This window comes from Phragmites australis, chromosome 9, assembly GCF_958298935.1.
Source record: "Phragmites australis chromosome 9, lpPhrAust1.1, whole genome shotgun sequence".
NCBI lineage: Eukaryota > Viridiplantae > Streptophyta > Magnoliopsida > Poales > Poaceae > Phragmites > Phragmites australis.
In genome coordinates this window covers 15,225,883-15,247,365 of record NC_084929.1, presented here as the reverse complement: position 1 = coordinate 15,247,365, position 21,483 = coordinate 15,225,883, and the positions used below count along the sequence as shown (strand labels likewise).

General features: G+C 43.0%; 2 protein-coding genes across 3 annotated transcripts; both read right to left on the bottom strand.

Moving 5' to 3' along the window:
• Nucleotides 1-9,415: 9,415 nt before the first annotated feature.
• LOC133928015 (uncharacterized) lies at nucleotides 9,416-12,433 on the bottom strand. Its single transcript, XM_062374313.1, has 5 exons — nucleotides 12,289-12,433; nucleotides 12,079-12,190; nucleotides 11,832-11,964; nucleotides 10,447-11,709; nucleotides 9,416-9,673 (listed from the first exon to the last, which is right to left on the bottom strand). The coding sequence occupies exons 1-5, from the start codon at nucleotides 12,431-12,433 to the stop codon at nucleotides 9,416-9,418; spliced, it is 1,911 nt and encodes a 636-aa protein (XP_062230297.1).
• Nucleotides 12,434-13,121: 688 nt separating this feature from the next.
• On the bottom strand, nucleotides 13,122-20,241 carry LOC133928671 (uncharacterized). Of its 2 annotated transcripts, none has more exons than XM_062375108.1 (6): nucleotides 19,738-20,241; nucleotides 19,558-19,627; nucleotides 17,552-17,880; nucleotides 15,681-15,822; nucleotides 14,673-14,798; nucleotides 13,122-13,746 (listed from the first exon to the last, which is right to left on the bottom strand). In XM_062375108.1, exons 1-6 carry the CDS (start codon nucleotides 20,066-20,068, stop codon nucleotides 13,365-13,367), a joined length of 1,380 nt encoding a protein of 459 aa, XP_062231092.1. In that variant the 5' UTR covers nucleotides 20,069-20,241; the 3' UTR covers nucleotides 13,122-13,364. The 2 variants fall into 2 exon arrangements, with proteins under 2 accessions (XP_062231092.1, XP_062231091.1); XM_062375107.1 differs by having other exon boundaries at nucleotides 19,558-19,630; nucleotides 19,738-20,240.
• Nucleotides 20,242-21,483: the final 1,242 nt, after the last annotated feature.

Below are 21,483 nucleotides of genomic sequence, written 5' to 3'. Positions count from 1 at the left end.
GAGAAACAAGTCCGAATCAACTGCAACTTCTATTCCTTCTCTCCCGAACATCTTTCTCACATCTTTATTAACCGAACGAGATACTCTAATGCCCAAAACAAAATTGCTCAAAAATTAAATATAATGCTAATGATGCATGATTATGCTTAATTTGCATGTTTATAGGTTTTGGGATGTGACAGTTGTAGTCAATCTCTTCTTCAACTCTTCAAAACTTGCTTGACAAGTCGGGCTCCATTTAAAAACCACATTTTTCTATAGCAATGAGGTGAGAGGTTGAGCTATCTTTTAGAATCCTTCTATGAAGCGACGATAATATCCTACTAAAGCAAGGAAACTCCGGATCTCTGACACATTTGTAGACGGTAACCAATTCAACACATCCTTCACCTTGCTTGGATCTACAGCTATACCACTAGCTATTATGATATAGCCGAGGAAATTGACTTGATGTAACCAAAAATCACACTTGTTAAGGTTGGCATACAACTAATCCTCTCTGAGTGTCTACAACACTATTCTCAAATGATCTTCATGTTCTTTCTCACTCTTGGAGAAAACCAAAATATCGTCAATGAACACTATCGGAGGGTGAACCTCTCAAGCGGGGATCCGGAGGGACCCCCTTTGAGATTCGGCAGAGGGGATGATTCTGAATCCGCCTCGTACGCGAAATACATGGGAGTAAATGACATGCAGGTGGAGTGGAATGATCGGATGCTGGAGGGAGTAAATGCCCAGGGGATTTTTAGATAGGTTCGGGTCGCACTGAGCGTAATACCCTACTCTTGTGTGTATGCTATAAATGCTCTGAGAATGTCTCTCTAAGGATCTGCTGTGTTACAAGAATGTTTGTCTATGTCTAGAGCTTTGTGCTTCTTCCGTCGTCGCCCAGAGTTCGTCGGATGTGCCCTGGTGTTCTCAGAGCTCAGTCTCTACCTTCTAAAAAAGCCCGTCCTCTTCTCCAGGGAGCCCGCCCCTCTTTTATACCCAGCGGGGCGGGTGGCGTGCCCAGAAAGGACTGGCGCAAGTTCCAAGGCGCCATAAATGAAAAGCAACCATCATGGGTTGCTGCGTGAGGTGACGGGGAGGGTTGAAAATGCGCCCCCATCCGGTCTTCGTCGTCATCATTCTGCTTTTCAGCGGATGCAGCGGGGAGGGCCCGCCGGGCAGCCACCGAGCAGCCCCGCGTGCCCGCTTGGTTAGAGCGAGTCTGACAAAGTAGGGCGGCAGGCGTCGCGCCTCGAGCCCTGCGACGTTATCTCGAGGCGCGCCGGATGATGCGCGATGGGACCCGCGCATTAAATGTCCACATGCCTCCCTGCCAGACCGTGGCAGGGACTGACAGCAAGCGTGGGGAGAGTGGTTGGAAGTGACAGGCCACGCGCCCTCTTAAATGCAGCATCGGGCCTCTCACCAATTGACACCTCACCGCTGAGCCCCTGTGGGGACCACCGGCGACGGACTTCTCAGGCCCTCGGGGAACTGTGAGTGCTCGGGGACTACTGTTCGCAGTCCCGAGCACTCTCTCCCGGATATGCCCTCTCTTGGTCCTCGGGGAACTCGGGTGCTTGGGTACCACTGTTCATGACCTCGAGCACTCTCTCCCAGAACTTGATTGCTCACTTCCTCGGGGAACTTGGGTGCTCGGGGACCACTGTTCATGGCCCCGAGCACCCTCTCCCGAAACTTGGTCTTCTCAGGCCATCGGGGAACTCGGGTACTCGGGAACCACTGTTCATGGCCCCGAGCACCCTCTCCTGTGACTTGGTCTTTTGGACCTCGGGGAGATAACCCCGAGGGAGGGCACCACGTGGCACTCTACTATTCTGGCCTCGGGACTCGTGGACCCCTGGTTCCCATGTCACCGACAAACACCACCAAAAACTTATCCATGTAATCCACAGACACCTTGTTCATAAGATTTATGAAGTAGGATGGCACATTGGTCAATCCAAAAGACATAATAGTGTACTCATATAATCCATATCTAGTACTAAAGGCGGTCTTGGGTACATTTGACTATCGAATCTTCAACTGATAATATCCAGACCTAAGATCAATCTTAGACAACACTCGGGCTCCTCTCATCTGATCAAAAAAAATTCTCAATCTAGGGTAACGGATACTTGTTCTTAATAGTCGCATCATTGAGTGCTCTGTAATCTACACACATTCTTCGAGTACCATCCATATTATCTACAAAAAGAACTAAAGCTCCCCATGGTGACGCATTTAGTCTAATAAAACCTTTACCTAACTGCTCTTGAATTTGCTTCTATAACTCAGTGAGGTCATTAGCAGATTTTTTTATATAACCTTTTAGCTATGGGGTCATACTAGGTACCAATTCAATAACAAACTCAATATCTCGATCTAGTGGCATACCTGACAATTCATCAGGGAAGACATCAGGAAATTCAAGAACCACTCTGATCTAATCAATGGGTGTACCTTCAAGTAAATTGTCACACCCTGTCTTAACAAAACAAAACCAATTGCGACTTATGTGTGCCCAAGAAGTTTAACATACATAAGGACATCACATGTAAATAAAAAAAGCAATACTTTAACTTACAACCATTTAACTCTTACAAAAATACTTCACCTAAACAACTCTATTAACCAAACTATTGAACTAAATAATGGTAAAGGGACGAAAGCATCGGCTACCAAACAATTTCACAGGCACCGATCAGAAGACACGCTCCTAGAACACCAGGTCGTCGTCTTGGAAATCTTCAAAGTCTTCCACTGAGCAACATGTGTATTATGGGAGAGAGCAAGGGTGAGCACATGGAGTACTTAGCATGTGTGGTAAAGTAATGACATGTAGGCTTTCGACAAGAATAGGCTAACACATGGTATATTTGCATAAATACGAGTAAAGAAACAACAATATAATTGAAAAGAATTAAACATTTGTTAAGTGAATGTAACCCAAACAACCCAATAACTAACATCCACGATTAACCTCCCATAATCCATAACCATCTAGCACCCATGCACCATAACCAAAACCATAACCACAACCAACTAACCGTATGAGTATCCAATTCTCCCATAACCACAGGTGTGACTGTTATAACAGTTTTACACTCTACAGAGGTTGTTCAACTTTTAGCCACGAGTTGTGATATCTTTGTTGCCGTGTTTGCAAGAAACTTAACACAAGCCAGTGGTGTGCCGCTAGGAGAATCACTACGAAGCATGGTCCATCAATTAGGTCCTGGTACTCCAATGAATACAAGCCAGGTGTCTAATCGATATGCTAAGTCTTACCCATATCAACCTCGTGTTTTTAATGGTATTTCCGTTTTCACTCTACGAACTGGTCCTTATATGCGATACTTGGGCAAAGACTATCCAAGAGAGAAATAACCAACCAAACCTAACATAATTGCTTGGACGTATCCACAAGCCCACCACATGAACCACCATGTGTGCCAAAAGGGCAGTCCACCTGACCAATGGAGATGAACCAAAGTTGAGTTCATAGCTACTTTTCTAGCAGTAGAAGACTATCCTCTTAATTTATGTAACACCCTGATTTTCAATTTTTGCAATTTCCTAGAATCTTCTAGAATTTAAGGATTAAACAAATATAGTAGGTTAAAACCTATTTTCTATATTAAATCAAATTTTCACATAGGTTATATTTGTTTGTATGCATTCATGTTGGAATTAGTCATCTAGGGTTTCTTTGGTTTTGTTTGATTTGTTTTGTGGCTTTAGTTTGAGTTTGATTTGCTTTTGTTTTGATTTTCAAAAGGTTTAGAAATTGAAAAAAAAAAGAAAAAGAGGAAATCCTTCCTGGGCCATCCCCTCTTTCTTGGCCTGCCCAACCCAACCAGCTAGCTCGACCACCTCTACTCCTCCCAGCCTACCTCTCCCGCCTAGGCCGCTCCCTGTGCCTCTGGCCCAGCTAGCCAGCCCGCCCGCGCCTTGCCAGCCCACTCGCGCCTTTAGTAGCATGCGCCCGAAAATGCCTCATTAGTTCCTGCCTTCACATGCACACCTTCATCATTGTCTCCGAGTCGACAGCCGCCATCGTGTCCAAGTGGGAAAGCCGTTGCCCTAGAGTCCTAGACTCCTCCGAGAGCCCCTATGCCCACCTATATAGGACCACATTGGCCCTTGGTGCTTTTCCCCCAAGTCAATCTGCTTGAATCAAGCCATCTCGCTGAGAGCAGCGCCATCATCGCCATTGCTATTGTGTCATCGCTAATCTCATCAATGCGTCGTCTTTGCGCTGAATTAATCCACCCGAGCCACCTTTGAGCTCCACCGTCGACCGCTAAATCTCCACATGCCGTCGCCCTGCTCCCTAACCACCAGAGACCCCTCCCCCATTGAGATCCCGAGTTGCTTCGCCACCTCCACTACCGCCAACCCTCCTCTGGTGCCGCTCCGCCCTAGGTAAGTGCCAAAATGGATTCCCCGTGAGCTTCTTATCATAGTCTGCCACTTGTCGTCACCACCGGCGAGCCAAAATGCGTTTCTGGTGAGTTTCCGCTGAGAGTGTCAGTGCTTTACCCTCGGGCTACGCTGTGAACTCCCTCTCCGGCCATCTCATTTTAGCCTAGCCGTCTGATCTGTGTTGAATGTCCGCGATTAGATTGAACCCGTAGCCCTTCAGTGTCCACTCAGAAGCCGCCATGTGTCCCTCTTCATAAGCACAGTTAGCACAGCCACATAGCCACCACCTCATCGCCATTCAGCAAGTTTACCAACGTGTCCAGCTAGTCATCACGTACGTATCAGCCCAGTCAGCCTTTGCGCCATAAAAGATGTATTTTATATAAAAATAATTCCAAATAATCATTATAATTGGTAATTTTGCAAATAAACCCTTGAACTTTTCTATTTTACATAAAAGCCCTTATCATTTTACAATTTAGTCCCTAAACATTTCCATAATTACAAATAGGTCCTTCTATTTTTACAGAAAGGCCCCTAAAACATTTTGTTTAATTCAAAATAATTATTTTTGTTTTTTAAATAAACAATAATCTTATTTTTAGCGTATTTTTTTTGTCATAGCTTTGTTTTAAGTGATTCTTGCACCGTTGGATTCGTTTTTTAGTGCTCCATCTTTCTAGGTATGTTTTGTCTTATTGTTCTTTTGTTTTGTTCTCTGTTCTTAGTGTATTTTGTTTGTGTGCTTTACCAGTAATTGTGTGATTAGTCAACAACGTCCTGGATCAGTTTGAGGAACAACAAGACCAGGAACTAGAGTACACTGAGCAATAGCAAGGAGAATGACGAGCACCCAAGGTTGTGGTGTGCTGCAGGAAGTTTATGAAAGCTTTGATTTCGCCTCTGCAAGGGAAGAAATCAAGAGTGGAAGCTAAGCTCAAGTGCGGCCAAGCTTGGAGAGGAAAAGGGTTGAGAGATACCCGGCTCAAGTGTGATCGAGCCCCTCAATAGAGACGTAGGTACCTCTAGTGGAGGTGTCCGAACTTCAGAAAACAAACTGTGTGTCTCCTCTTTTGCTTCCTCTTTTTGACTTCTTGCTCACTCTTTATGCATATTGCTCGATCTACTTGCTCATGTGAAATTGATTATAGGTTCTCAGTGGATCTACTTAGAATCATCACTTGCAACACACAACATCATTTTGTTTGAGCTAGAACTCTTTAGGTGTACTTTGATTTCAGTTTCAAGTTCATTCTCTGCTGAACCCATTTTGGCTACAATAAAAAATCAACAAGAAAGCTTCATCTAGGAGAGGATCAAGGACAAACAATATGTGCTATACTTGTCACCATCATGGACATTATAGCATTGACTGTCCTCAACTTGGAACTAAAGCATTCACCTCTCCAAGATGTTCATCTCCTCATTCCTACACAAGAGCCTTATGGCAAAAGGTAAAAGGAAACTAGTAAGTGGGGATGAATGATAGTGCCATTGACAGACTTGAGTTTGATCATTTGAGCAGAAAAGGATATATCTAAAATGATCAAGCTCATGACCACCCTGGAAGGCTTAGAAGAAATCCTTGAGAGGCAAGAGGAATTCCTAATTGAGAAAATTGAGGAACTTAAAGCTTTAAATGTGAAATATGAAAAACTTTAAGAATCTCATAGTTCTTTATCTAATCTTTATGATGATCTTAAAGTTAAGCATATTTCTTTTCTTGATAAATCAGATGCTATGCCTCTAGTGGATTTAGAAATCTCATACCATAATTACAATATTTTATCTAAGGACAAATCCACTATTTCTCCTATTGATGATGCTTGTGCTACTAACTCTAATTCTTGTGTAGCATCTTTGAAGAAAGAAAATATTGAGCTAAGGGCTCAACTTGAAAAGCTTACTAACAAGCATGTGGGCCTCCAAGAAAGTCATGATAAGCTTTTATGCACTCAGAAAGATCTTGTAGATCCTTATTCTATGCTAAAAATAGCTCATGAGGTAATGGTCATCACGGTAAAATCCTATGAACCTCATGTGGACATTAACACATTTTCTTTTCTTAACAAAAATTTGATTTGTGCTAGTCCTAAAACTAATCATTGTTGTTTTAAAGCTAATATTTTCCCTAGTGTTGCTTGTAATATTGATAGTGAAGGGAAAATCAAGAAGCTCAGGGATCAAGTGAATTCAAGAAATAAAAGTGAACTTAGACTCAACTCTAACAAGAAGAACAAGTATAACAATGTCAAGATCAATGGGCAAAACAGAAGATCAAGGCTCCTATCACCTGCTGCAATTGCAAGAAAGAGGGCCACCATGTGAGATATTGTCCTTTGAAGAAAGAAGAAAAGAAGATAAGCAACAAAGAAGAAAATGAGAAGAATCTTCCTCACATCAAGTACTTCAAGTGCACCAATACGGGACACTTTGCCTGAAGTCGTCCTAACAAAGTAAATGATGACACAACACTTCCAAGAAGGAAATCGAGAATCAACAAAAGGAAGTGTTATGGTTGCAATGAGAAGGGGTATAAAATTGGATCATGTCCTTACAAGAAGTAAGAAGCTTCATCACTATCAAGAATTCAAGCAAGCTCTCATTATGATGACAAACACAAAAATAAGAGGCCCCAAGTTATTTCAAGATCACCAAGACAAGGGATAAAGAAAAGGTCATCAAGGTGAGAAGCCTCAAATGAAGAGGCTTGACGGCAAAATTTGCTACACGTGCCGCGAAAAGGGTTATATTGGTAAAAATTGTCCTAAGAGTAATATTCCTAAGCATAACTCTTTCAATAATGATCAATATTTGCTTAGGAAGGCTAAGAGTGGTACCTGTGTTGCTAAGGTGATTAGTTCACCTCATGCTAATTCAAGGGTCATTTGGATGCCTAAGTCTCTCATGACTAACTTTAAAGGACCTAATATGGTTTGGGTATCACCAAGTGTTTAATTTGCTAAATAGGTACTTGGAGATGCATTAAAGACTTAGCTTACTTGATAAGAATTATATTGCATATCTCATATCAAGTTTAGTTTCAAGTGGTATTTCTTATCATTTGTGGAGAGGGGGACAAGTATGAAGATTATTGTTCCAATATCAAGAACCAATGATATCTCAGTAATAAATGCCTACTTTGAAATATCAATCCTCCTTAACCTTGTCTAGGTGTGAATCGTTCACAATCTTTGTTGATTGTGAACACTTGAACTTGGCTAGGTAGTTTTTGCTTCAAATTCTACATTATTATAAAGTGGTGCATTTAATAATGCTCTCTAGAGCCAAGTCTTGTGAGTGATGTAGACAATAAATACTTGGTGGTGGTCATCAAGAAAAATATCAAGAAAATATCAAGACTCATGAACCCCAAGCATCTTAGCTTTTCAGGATAATCCCGATATTCTAGATTGAATATGGAAGTTTCAGTCTTCGTAAACCGGACATTCGAGGCTAAATACAGAAGTTCCAAAATCTACAAAAGGTTGGAGGTATGTTAAGATAAAAAAAAAAGTTAAAATTGAACCTCCACCTTAAGTGCTTCATTCAAGAGCTCATCAAGTGTCCAAGAAATCGTTCCATTTATGATGTTGAAGGAGACATTTGAAAGAGAGATGATAATTGCCAAAAAAAACTCTAGTTACAATTTCTTGTGAATTTTATCTCGTTGTGTATTTGTGAGCTATATAATGAAAAAGAAACACTGGAGGATTTGGATTTGGTGATGGCTATGGAAGATGAACTTAATCTACCATGTGAAGAAAAAGAGAGTTGAAAAACATGTAGATTGCCAAGCCATAATTCACATCTTGTGGTAATTTACATGATCTCATAGTTGTAAGTTAATTCTTGGCACAAGTATTTCCTTTGTAAATTTCTTTTGTGCCTTAACTCAAAATAAATGTTAAGCTCCTCTAGATTCTTAAATTAACTAAGTGCATATTACAAGTAGTTCAAGTACTTAGAAGCGCATATTTAGGGGGAGCTCATCCTATGTTTTATGCTTTGAGACTAATATTTCTTCAAGTAAAATTTGTGTTTAATCTCTTAGTGAAATGGAGGGTGTTGGAGACTTGACTAAATTATTTGAAGATTTATTTAATTGATTAAAGAGCCAAGTTATGTGAAATTATATTTATTATCTATCTAATGACACTATATGAAGGTAACTATCTATCACAATGTCCTTAAATTCATAGTCTTTATCTTTGTGATAGACTAATTATTCTACACAGTTTTTTGAAATTTGGAGAATTTGGTATATCCGAGTTTAACTTAGAAGTTCCGGATGCTAACATAAACCGGAAGTTCCGGGCTGTATCCGGAAGCTCCCAGTTCTTTGCATATGTATATTCTATATCTATGCTTGTTTAGAGTTTATGATTATTCTAGCATGTGTAGACTTTATTGCATTCTTAACATGATCTTATTTCATATCCTAGCATGTCTTGATTGTTTGCTAAATATGCTATGAATACTGTCGTTGCTCAAGGCCTTCCTCACGTGTGCTCCCATGTGGCCACCAAGCTGGCAGCCCACGCTCCAACACGAATGCCACGAGGAGACCCATCGATGTCTTGCCCGACCTGCACAGCATGTCATGTGCGTATCCCAGCCAATGTATGGCTGCTCACCGGCGCGTCCTTCACCCGCACGCCACGCACAGTACCTAGTCCTTCACCAACATGCCACGCACAGAACCTATTGCACCTGGTTAGTTGCACGCCTCCATCAAACTGTCTTGAAACCCTTGTTGCCGATCCTGCCAACAATACCATAGATGATGACCGCACCATAAACCTCCAAAGTCCAACATTGCCTTCGCCATTACTATCACTGCTCTATTTTTAGCACGCAACAACCGCTCTAATCTAGATTGATCGCTTATCAATCAAATCACGAGTCAAAGCCACCGCACCCATCTGTGATGTCTTCCAGCTGCACCGTTGAATCTAACTATCATGTCCGACTGACCCTTATCAAATAGCAGCCTCTAGCCTTTATCAACCCAATCTTCACGTCTGGACATATCCCTGTTGATGTAGCTCATCGAACGTTTTGATCCACTGTGCTCGAAGTGTCCAAATCCACCAATCGAGTCATCAATCACCGCCATGTTCCACCTTGTGCCATGTCGTTCCCCGAACCGTGCAAGCCTTGCGTAGTGTGGAACATCTCCTCGCATCTTCACATGATCTTTCTCCACAACTCTGGTTCCACTGGTTAGGGTTTTAGCGGAAGCACACCAAAACTGAGAAGCCAAACACAAGATTAACACACGAGACATGATGTTTTTTAACGAGATTTGGTCTTCTTGCCTATATCCTCAAGGCATGGCTATGGTTGCTCCTCGCCATAATCATCTGTTTTGTCATGCCCAATATTTATAGGCCTGGAAACAGGAGTCCGACTATAACTCTATTTTTAATCTCATCCAAATACAACTCAAGTCTATCTGTAACTGACGCTTGTAAACATATTCGACGCATATCCTACCAGTCGTTGCCTTCCTTCCCTCCAACAAGCGGTCTATCATGTTTCTTGATCCGGTGTCGCCGACCTCCTTCATCCTCTCTATTTCTCTAGTTGGCTACAGCCATCAGATCCGACACAATTGTTGCCATCTAACCTCCCAATCCTCATCGCTCCTTCCATCGGCACCATCCATGGTCTGCATGAGTTTATGGTTCAGGCCTTTGCTCCCCACCACCACTCTGGCCTCCATCTAGGGTCTAGGGTCTGGTGGACAAAATTATTCTAATCCTTTCAAATGTTGCTTGACCCTTGCCGATGATGGAGACGAAATTGGTACAATATCCGAGTGTTTCGTCCTTAAGAAACACTTAGTTGTAGCATAGCAAATTCTTTTTAAGTGTTTAGCCAGCCAAACATCCACGGTTTAGACTTTAGAGAAAGTTGACATGTCCTATCATAGGTATACATCCTGTGTTCTGAAACACATGTAGTAGATGTACATAAACAGATTGACTCAAACCTAAATTGGCGCCAAATTCAAATCCTTACCGCCGTTCCGCGCAACCCAGTAGCCACGTCGAACGGCTCCAGCGAGCCGTCCACCAAATCTAAGCCGCCTCCGCTGCCGTCATCACCGTCATCGCAACCACGCAGCCACGTCAGGTTCTTGGGGTCCTCCCGGAGCAGCATGGCGTCGTAACGCGTGCTCGGGAACGCGTCCGTCCCGGCGATCCTCGCACAGGCAGCCACACGATGGCCGTTCTCGGACGTGAACCGGCACTTGGAAATCGAGCCGGACGCTTCGGAGGCCGTGACCGTGAGGCCAAGGCGGCTTCTTGACGCCACAGAGCGGCTGCTCCGATGCTGTAACGCCTGCTTCCGGTGGGCCAGGGCACCACCGTGGTTGACGTCCTGCCGTCGGCCGTCATCATTCTCATTCACGGTGCGCTCTGCGTTGCTGTTTGCCGACTTCCGGGAGCCAGTCCTCGCGAGCCCATTGCCCACGGCGGCGACAGCAGTACGTTGAGGCGTGGCCTTCTCGGTGTTGATCTTTCGCCTGGCGCTGTTTCTTCGTGATCCATTGTCCAACGAGTCCTCCCTCCGCGCATTCCGAGCGGCAGCAATCGCCGGGGCCAGGGACTGCCGCCACCTCTGGGTCGTCGCGTTCGCCGCGGCCATGTCGTTCTGCTTCACGGCCACTGACACCGGCCACGTCTTGATGCCATTGCTGGATGATGATGGCAATGCGCGTGCGCCCCTTGTAAGATGCACGTCGCGAGGCTGAGGCGCGGAAGACGATGCTGTCTGCGCCGTTGACCCGGTGCCGCTACTCTGGCTTGCCAGCCTCGAACGTGACACGACGACATCGGCACGTCTGGCCTGTGCAGGGCGACGAAACGTGGAGGTGGTTGACCTTGGGCTCGAAACGCTGGGCGTCGCGTGTGCACGGGAGCACGTCGGCGCCGGGGGCCCGGGGTTGGACTTGGACGATGCCCTGGATTGGCCCGCGAAGGAGCAGGTGGCCTGCTTCCCCTCTTTGTCCCGGCGACAGGGCCGGGCGGTCGCCCACGCGCTCCTTGCTGTCCCGGGCGTGCGGGGGCTTGTCGTCGCGGACCCCAATGCCGTGGAGCTCACAGACGCATTGCTTGCGGCGGTATTGATCGAGGATGCCGACACCGACGAAAGTGTCCGGACGTGTGATACGTGACCGGATGACGCGATCGCGGGCGTGTTGATGGAGGAGTGCATCGCGGAGCTGCTCCTGGCCAACCTTAACGTCGAAGTCTCATTCGGCCGGCCTGTCGGGCCTAGCTGCATCAGTTGCAAAACGTATCAACGGACGAAGTACAAATACATGACCTGATCTAGAGAAAATGGAATCACAACTTCTTGTTGAAGAATCATGGAAGAACAAGAGAGGAGCATAGACATACCCGCGAATTACTTTTCGCATGTGACGTCGATCTGGCTCTTGCCAGCCGACTCGGCACCGCGGCGGCGGAGACCTGATGGTCGGAGGCTCTCGTCGCCTGTGACCAGAGCGGCGTCGCTGGAGGAGTCAGCAGCCTATCAATATAACGAAATACGTAAAACAAAAGGGCCAATTCTTCACCGACCTCATTTCAACGGTTGGGAGTTTAAGAATCTTTAGAATTGGGTCAATCCTTCCATAATCCATACCAATCATAGTCATGCTTTCCGATCTCCGAGGACAGCAGCTCGTCGGTGCCGTCGCCGCTGCTTCCGCGCCTCACCTTACTCCTCCCCTCGGCGGGTCGGCCTGGTCCTCTCCCTGCAATATTGCAAGATTTCCTTTTCTTTTGAGCACCGGAAGCAGGCAAGCAGATGATGATAGCAAGAACAAGAATTTTACGGATCCAATGATCTCACCGGTTTGACCGGTGACGTGAGGATCAGGCTGGCACTTTGGCAGGGCCGAGAAGAACTCAATGCTATCGCCATTGGCAGCCTCCCGCCCGGCGTGGCGCACGAGGAGCTGCGCCGCGGCCGATGCGGCTGTGGATGGCTTCTTCATCGTCCTCAGGCGCGGTTCATAGGGCAGCCTGCTCATTTCTTCCGCGCAATATTGCAATGGATTCTTGGATCCTGAACGTGCTTGATTTAGTGAAATGAGCACGCAAGGTTGTTGCAACGATGATGCAGGAAGAAGGGGGGGAGGGGATGGGGGGATTCAGCAAGCGTTGGATATAGCCAGGTGAAGGAGAGAAGGCGTTCAAGGAGTATGGAACGGTCCAGAGCCGTGGAAACTGTCTCAAGTTGCAACTTCCACGAAGGAAATCTAGTTGTTTATATAACTTTTACAATGCTCACCGAAAATTCAATTTTTTTTTCTTTCTGTTTAGGGGGTATATCTGGTGAGGAGTATGCAAAAAAAAAAAAAAATTCGGTTTAGGGTGCGTATCTGGTGAGGAGTATGCATAGCGCGGCGGAACTGAATGTACAATCTTTGGCGCGGAAAATGTCATGGGTGCAATTTTTTAACATGAACATGCAAGCTCTAACCTAGTTTTCACGGGATCTGAGAAATATTAATTGTCGCATTGACTAATGTATATGTTGTATGTGCGCATAGCTGATAATCACAGCACAATCATTTCATTTCCAATTACTAAGCACACAACAGCAATAACCAGTTTAACAACATTTTGGGGAACGCAATAACGTGCAGCTTGTGTAAAAATGAGACGAGACAACAATGGACATATCTCAACTGATCATACACAATTTCATAATAACTATATATCACTCTAGTGATGGCCAAACATGGCCATTATTTACTGAACAGATACAATGATGTTGAACATGTATATATGCCCCACAGGTCTAATATGTAGAAACAACTTATGTAATGCAAAATATCACATATGGTAATGCTTATCTGAACCCATCTTCTGTACTGAGAAATACTGCACACTCAAAGGAGACATTCATGCCAGGAAGCACAACTAGCTCCGCAACCACTCGAAACAACAGCAGAGGCCCCAGCAGAACTTGGAAGGATAGTCCCTTATGAACACATCCCTGCCGTAGCCAATGACATAGAAGCTAAATGACTGCTTGCGATGGGCCATTGTAACACGGGTTACAGGTATGACTGAAATGATGTGTCTCTCGGAAATGACCCTTGCCGACGGTGGAACTGGAAGCCGACTAGTGACAACTTCTGAGGAGAACTGGTTAAGCTGGTATGAATCAGCAAAGAAAGCAGGAGTGCACTGATATGCCTGTATGTTGCATAGTTGCACCCCTTTAGCTCTGTGAAAAACTTCTTCAGGGACAGAGGCAGCCCCTCTAGTTGCGCTAACTTTTCTTGCTGATAGCGTCTTCCTGGAAACAAGAGAGTTGCAAGTTAGAGCAATATATCAGGTGATTACTGAAACAACTATGTGAAGTAGTTTCTTTAAATAATTCAAATGAAACAAGTATGCAAAAGACTAATCCCTAATAGGAGAAGCAACTGGAGTGGCATAACTTGTAAACTTTCCTGGTTGTGCAGAAGTATCTTTCTGCAGTTATTATCATTTGATGTTTTATTTGAAAATATTGCAGAGCATGGGAAGACTAATAAAAGCATCAGCATCAATGAGTTTTAAGTAGCTATTCCCTATGACGTAACACTTGTAACATGACATGCTAAACTGAATTCACAAAGAAAGCATCAGCTGACAAGCTATGCAACTTGAAGTTACTTCTCAGTAGAGCATTGAAGTTACTTCTCAGTAGAGCATTTTTGAACCATACTAGCAAGGTGCTTTGCGTTGCTATGGATCTCAAATAAGTGAAATTCCTAACACTACATGTTGATCTACTTATCATACACAATTGATTGTATCCAGATTGATAAATTCATATCACAAGCTATAGATATAAATATCATACGCCATGTGAATACAATTGTACGTAGACAATCACATCCATCAGATGGCAATTTTGATCCTCGATACCGCATTCATGTGCACACAAAAACAATCCATAGAAAATTCTCCAAGGTGGTGGAACCTACCACCGTCACCAACTCTACCTTTTAATAGTAGTAAAAATGATTTGGGATTATCAAACAGGTAAGTATGATTGGCATTATGAAAGATACTGATATAGCAAACATGATAGGTTTCCATTTCAAAAATTATGAAACAAGGCATTGATTTAAGTATATACATTCAAATGTTTCAGTTCCATTTTTCTTGTTATCCAACTATTGTCTCAATATAGAAACTGACAAAAAAGTTTTGGTAAAACAGAATCAAAATTACCATCGAACATGAGCAATGCTTTGTGCAAGAAGGGAACCATATCCAGTACATGTTTTGCATGCAACCAAGCCACGCGATCCACATGCTATACAAGGCAACATTCCCTTACCACTGCACATACCACATCTGTGACAAACAAGAATATAGAAGCATAATGAACATCTGTGACAGAAAGCGGTATGGGTTTACATGTTTATGCTGAGCTGAAATAATAATGATAATAACAAAAAGAGTATTTCACAAAACTACACTACAATTGTAAAAACTATCGCAAAACTACACTTTTGTTGTCCTTATGTATCACAGAACCACACTTCTAAGAATGAATTTCATAAAACTACACTTCTATTGTCATTTCATATCACAAAACTATATATTTTAAGAATCGATATCACAAAACTACACTTGTATTGTCATTCCATTTCACAAAACAAAACTACACTTTTGAAAGTTTAGTTTTGCGATACCGAATGACAAAAAAAGTGTAGTTTTGTGATACAAAATGTTAATAAAAATGTAGCTTTGCGATACAGAATGCCAGGAAAAGTTTAGTTATGTGAAATTGATTCTTAAAAGTGTAGCTTTGCAATACATAGTAACAACAAAAGTGTAATTTTGCAAAATTGATCTTTAAAAGTGTGGTTCTGTGATAGTTTTTTCAATCTTAGTGTAGTTTTGTGAAGTTCACTCTAACTAATACTCCAATAGTAATAAAGTCTATGGCAATTTCAGTTTATTTTCTTTATGTACAATCAACATGAATTAATAAGTAATAGACTAGTGATCATGGATACTTCATAAGTAACTCAATAAATATCACGTGAACGCAATTCACAAATGGAACAATACATCATCAATAAATTGACTGTTTTATAAGCTTAAAGAAAACAAATGGACCATATTAACTGATTAATGCTGACATCAAATGGGATCCATCAAGGTATCTATATTCTAGGACGAGGTGAACTGCAAACTGAGACCCGAAGAAAAAGAAGTAGCAGAACTAACACTGTATCAGATCCATCTTGGTGAGCGAGTAAACCTCTCCCATGACACGCACTACATCGGGTCATCTGATTTGCTTTGTAAAACCCATGTTCCTGACCAGCATTGCAAGTAGGGCATGGTGTCTCTCCACGACCCTCACAATCTGTCAGAAAAAATAATTATACAAAATAATTACGATAGTTACCTTGCTAAATTAAGAGTGAAGACAAAACAACCAAGCCTATAAAAGAATATACTAGCCAAGGTTAAACAAGAAAAATAGACTAATTAAAGGTGTCCTAACTACCCCACCTAATTTTCAACAGGGATCTCAAAGTGTAATGGACAGCACACTAATGTTAACTGTTAAGTCCAAAAGGGAATATCTCCTAATTCACAGCAACTTTAAGATGAGCATCATGTGCACGTTACGGCTGTTCTGCAGCAAAAGACAGCACACTAGCAGCAAAAGCAAGTAGTATTAGCCATTAGGGCCATCATATAGGCCCATGTGAGTGACACAAGTGATAGCTAGCACGGTTAGGGAGTCAGCAAGTTAGTTAGCTGCATGCCATCTTCCTTCTACTACCGAATGAACTTAAGGAAAGTCACTGTGAAACACAAGACTAGTTAAGGTTCTACCATTAGAAAGCACAGTGATATTTGAATTAGAAGATAAGTTAGGAAGTAATCTCTCGAGTCCATAAATAATTGATTATTACAATGAACAAAGACTAATGGACAAATCTTATAGGTGGCTAAATGATTTATTAAGCAATTTTATACAGGATTCAGGTTTATTTTTGTATATATGGCAATAAAAAAGTGTGAACTGATACTATAAAAACTTCAGGACTACTTAAGCTCTATATTGAGCACCACAATAATTTTTGAATCAGATGATAAGTTAAAGTGAAAAATTTTAAGCCATAAATTTTACAATCAACCAAGAATAATGGTTTAAGCTTACACATGGCTAACTGATTTACGCAATTTCATACAGTCAACCAAGAATAATGGTTTAAGCTTACACATGGCTAACTGATTTACGCAATTTCATACAGAATTCATGTTTATTCTCATATTCAAGGCAGTAAAACAGGCAGGAAAGGATCATGCTATGATTCTTAGAGACAAATATATGGATAATCCTAACAGGTGGAGTAATTGGAACATTGGACAATGAAATGAAAAGCAATGTTACTGAGAACAGCACACAAAAAGGTTATGACAAACAAATACTATTGGTGCTGAGACGCGTGGTTCACAAAATAGCATGAGGTTGGATACTTTCAATTGCTATGTCATGTCATGATACAAAAAAATTGGATGTATTGTTTATTCTTGGGTTTCTTTAAGAGCAAGACTAATTACTGTATCAAGGTTAATTCAGGACAGATCCTAGGTGCTCAGACAAACAAATGCATATCTTTGTCAAGGCAATACAAGTACATGTTTTCGTTGCTTGTACAACAGCATAATAATTAATAACAGACAAAAACAAAGAAGAAAATTGATTTTACATGATGGACTGAGAAATACATTTCACCAATTGGGTGGGTGCATGTGTACAGAAGTACAATTCCTAGGAGGAACTCTGAATGGAAGTGCAATAGACTGTAGCTGCAGTATAAGATAATTAATTATGTGAGGACTGCAGAATATAATTAATTATCTGACACAGTATAAGATATACTAGTGTTCAACAAAACCGGGATTAGATTTATGCTTAACTAATTTAGACAAGCTAAATAAAAAAGGTATTCCCACCATTCCCACAAAAAGAAAAAGGTAATAAGGTATTTCCACCAAATGAGAGTTCAAAATGCAGTAGTTAAGGTTGTAACCTACATAACTAAAATTAGTAACTATAAGCAAAATAAACATCATACCTAAGCATTTTTCAACTTCTGAATGGGGAATCTTGACCATTACTTCTTTCTCTGGCACAAAAAGTTGAGGGAACTCAGACCTCAAATCTAATTCCCACACTCCAAGCACAGGGCCATTGTCTCTTCCATCAATTTTCCCACTTTCATAGGGTTCCTTTTTCGTTATGATGTCCCTTTCCTCTATGAAGGTTTCCAGAGTCCCAACGTAGACATTGCAGTCTTCAATAGAGGTAATTTTCCATGTGCGAGCAGGTCGACTTCCCCAACAGCATCGATGCCCAACATGATCAATAAGCAGCTGACGAATCTCCACCTCATCCAGTGCATCCCTAGAACCAACCATTCTATTGTTAGGGTAGTTGAGGAACAACAACATTGCAAACAACATATGGACAGGACAAAGGGGAAAATTACAGGCAGGGCAACAGCAGTATAGTTCTCTTTGCCTTTGGACAAAGGCGGGGAATCAATCAATCTATTAAAACTCAGGGCAAAACTGGTAACCCTACTCTCGGCATCATTTAACCATTTTAACCTTCTGATACTTCAATGAAACCTACTGATATCGCATACAACTGATATTGTAAGATCTTCTAGATCCTTCTTCCTTGAATATGCATCATCCTTGAACTGCATACCAGATTATTTTGATTTGAATCACTACTTGCTGTCTCCTTAAATTTGTTAAGAGTGTGGTTCTAGAAGTCGAGTATTATCAGTTAACACAGAGCAGTTAGTTTCAAATATAAGAAATTGACCTTTTAATCTTTTTGCCTTTCTCCATGCATTTGTGTCCTGTTGCATGTTATACATGCATGTGTTAGCTGGTTATGGGACATCTAACTGTTAAAGCAAGATGTACAACTAAAAAATCTGAATTACTTGTGATATGAAAATTTCTGGTAATAGTGGTCTTGGTATCCCATAACCTGCATTTCTTATCATCAAGGAAGTTTTTCCAAGTGTACTTGGCTGCAGCCAGGCAACTTTCTCATGAGTACCCCAAGCAGTTGTGAGTTAAATTACTTTGCACATTTTAGATTATAAAGGAACCTTCAATCTCAACTGGAAATTTGTAGCTTTGTACCTATGGTCAATCGTAGGATTCAAATATTTTTTACCCCTCTATTACTGAAGGTCCTGTTCAAGTGTTCACATATGCATTCTTGATCATTAGTACGAGAGCTGATGGCGAACCCAATTAAATCAAAAAAATACCAACGAACAACGATTTGGATGCTAAAAGGATCGCTGCAATATATGATCATTGTGTGAATATCCTCTTCAACAAAAGCTGTCATAAGCTGGACACGGGTGCGGGTGTCGGAGTCCGACTCATGTCAGGGCGTCCGATTCGACAAAAAAATTTGGGACACGCCAAATACCACTTGGAATCCGACACGAGTGTCGGAATCCGACACAGATACGCGAGTGTCCAACTCGGCAAAAAAATTTTGACACGGGTGTTCAGGTAACACAGGTCATAAGGAGATGATTACCAAATACCAGACTGCCATCATGATTAATCAGCTTAGATGCTGAATATGTGTAACTACCTACTAGATTAGCTCAGTAAGTGTTAAATTCTTTCGGACGTGATACAGTGACAGTATCATTGCTCAGAACATAGTCTGTCCATTATATTTTAGTTGTTATTTGGGACATTGACATTGTCTACAATACACACCTTTGAACATTTCCTTTTTCTTATATGACAGATTTTTTGTTTTCAAAAAATGTTTATCATACAGAAGTAACGTTAGTGATGAATCTACTGATAGTATGACACCATTTTCATGTGACAAATGTAAATAAGTATTTTACATATTAGTAGTCAAGGTTTGAAAGGAGCATACTATATTAAATCAAGAACGCATCAAAAATAAGAAATTTAGGTTGATCATCATAAATGATTGCTCGGCAACCAGTCAGCCATGCTCCGATCACAGCCACCAAGTCAACAAGAACATACCACCCAATAGGCAATTCTAATTGAAAGCGCTCACCTCCCGACGCTCTCAGAAGGCTGGTAACTACCACCATACGGGTACGGCCCTTGAGGAACAATCGCCAACCCTTCTGCAGTTGCAAATGGCTAGCTTAACCACATCTAAATTGGTGAATAATAGGAAGAAACGAAGAGCAGCAGGCGGTGCGGGAGAAACATAGCACCACCGATGACTTACCGTGCGGATGCGGGGACAAGGGGGCAGGCGACGGTGAGGAGGAGAGCATGGCGCTGTGGATGGACGGCGGGTAGGGGTAGACGTGGTCGCCGCGGGGAGCCGTGGCCTGGGGCGGGTAGAAGCTGGAGGAGGAGAAGGAGGCGGCGGACCTAACCTCGTCGGCGCTCACCTCGGGCCCACCCACGCCGTATCCGCCGCCCCAACCTCTACCGCCGCGCAGCACCGAGGAGCTGCTGCGCCCCAGGTACTGGTACTGCTGTTCCGCCGCTGCAGGGACGGGGAGGAGGGGGCGGCGCTGCTCCTCGACGTCGCGCTCCGGCTCCATGGTCATCGATCAACGGGAGGGCGGAGGAGCAGGCGGCCGAATTGATCCGGTGGTACTGGGGTTGGTCGCGGGAGGGGAGGAGAGGTAAGGAGATAGCGGTTAAATCCACTGGCGCCAACCTGGCCGGCTGCACAAAGTGTACCGTGTGCCGGTTACCGAGTCAGTCAGTGTGTGAAACGAGAAATTAATACTAGTACTAGTAGCCTGCGGCTGCAACCTTCGTCGCGAAGGAAGCTGAGTCTCCATCGTCTCCTCTCACTACGGGAGACAGCTTCTTTGCCACTCGGCAAAGGACGATATACACTCGGCAAAGGCTTTGCCGAGTGCTATACTCGACAAAGGGCGCTCGGTAAATAGTTTGTCGATAAAGACCTCTTTGCCGAGTGCATTTTATCGGGCACTCGGCAAAGGCTTTGCCGAGTGCTAATCTGACACTCGGCAAAGGTCTTCGCTTTGCCGAGCGCCAGTGAATCAAACACTCGGCAAAGGTGGCGTCTGTGCCGAGTGCCACCGGGAGGACACTCGGCAAACAGGCCATCTTTGCCGAGTGCCTGGACCGTGGCTCTCGGCAAATCTGTGATGTTTGCCGACTGCAATGGCCTTTGCACTCGGCAAAGCATGTTGTCACTTTGCCGAGTGTCATGGCCATTGCACTCGGTAAAGTGACTGAAAACAGCCTTTTTTATTTGTTTTTTACATCCCATCCAAACAAACAGAAGATATATATATATAACAAACATCACCAACATCACATATATATCATCAACAGCACATATATATCACCAACACCACATATATATCACAAACGTCACATGTCTCACAATATATCACAAATAAGTTCACAAGTAATCCAAGTGCTCCATCATCTACAACCATAATTGCAAATAGAAGTACCATTAACAACCACAAGTATCATCACCAAGATGGTCAATGAAACTGATTTGGTGAAGGATTCGCTGAAGCATGAGGATCGTTCGATGCCGCCGATTGATTCTGCACAAAGGAGAAGAGATTGCATGTGTGAGACAAGATAAATATATACCATACATGAATAAAACTTTCATACTCCACTAGGTTTGACCGTAAGCATGAACATACAAACTAAAACATTTATACTCACAGGAGTAGAATAGTGAGGAGGTGGAGGTGGAGCGAATAGCGAAGGTGGCGGAGCTACACCCGTAGCGGCGCCAATACTTTGCATGTACTGAAGAATCTCCACCATCCTCCGCTGCTCGGCCTCCCGCTCGGCCTCCACCCTCTCCATCGTCACCTGCATTTGCTCCCGTATCCTCCTCTCTTGTTCCAGCTGGGTCTACAATATATTCACCCTAATGTTACAATAATGCAAAGGAAAGGTATGAAAAAACCAATGAACGACGAATAAACCAGGAATAACCTCGAGTGCCTCCACCCGGTGG

Coding starts and splice junctions, on each gene's coding strand:
- LOC133928015 (XM_062374313.1), bottom strand. CDS start 12,433: ATGAAGAAGCCATCCACAGCCGCATCGGCCGCGGCGCAGCTCCTCGTG. Junction 12,191..12,288: donor TCACGTCACCGGTCAAACCG/GTGAGATCATTG, acceptor GCAATATTGCAG/GGAGAGGACCAGGCCGACCC. Junction 11,965..12,078: donor GGAAAGCATGACTATGATTG/GTATGGATTATG, acceptor TTATATTGATAG/GCTGCTGACTCCTCCAGCGA.
- LOC133928671 (XM_062375107.1), bottom strand. CDS start 20,068: ATGACCATGGAGCCGGAGCGCGACGTCGAGGAGCAGCGCCGCCCCCTC. Junction 19,631..19,737: donor CTTGTCCCCGCATCCGCACG/GTAAGTCATCGG, acceptor TTGCAACTGCAG/AAGGGTTGGCGATTGTTCCT. Junction 15,823..17,551: donor AGAAGTTGAAAAATGCTTAG/GTATGATGTTTA, acceptor TTTTTCTGACAG/ATTGTGAGGGTCGTGGAGAG.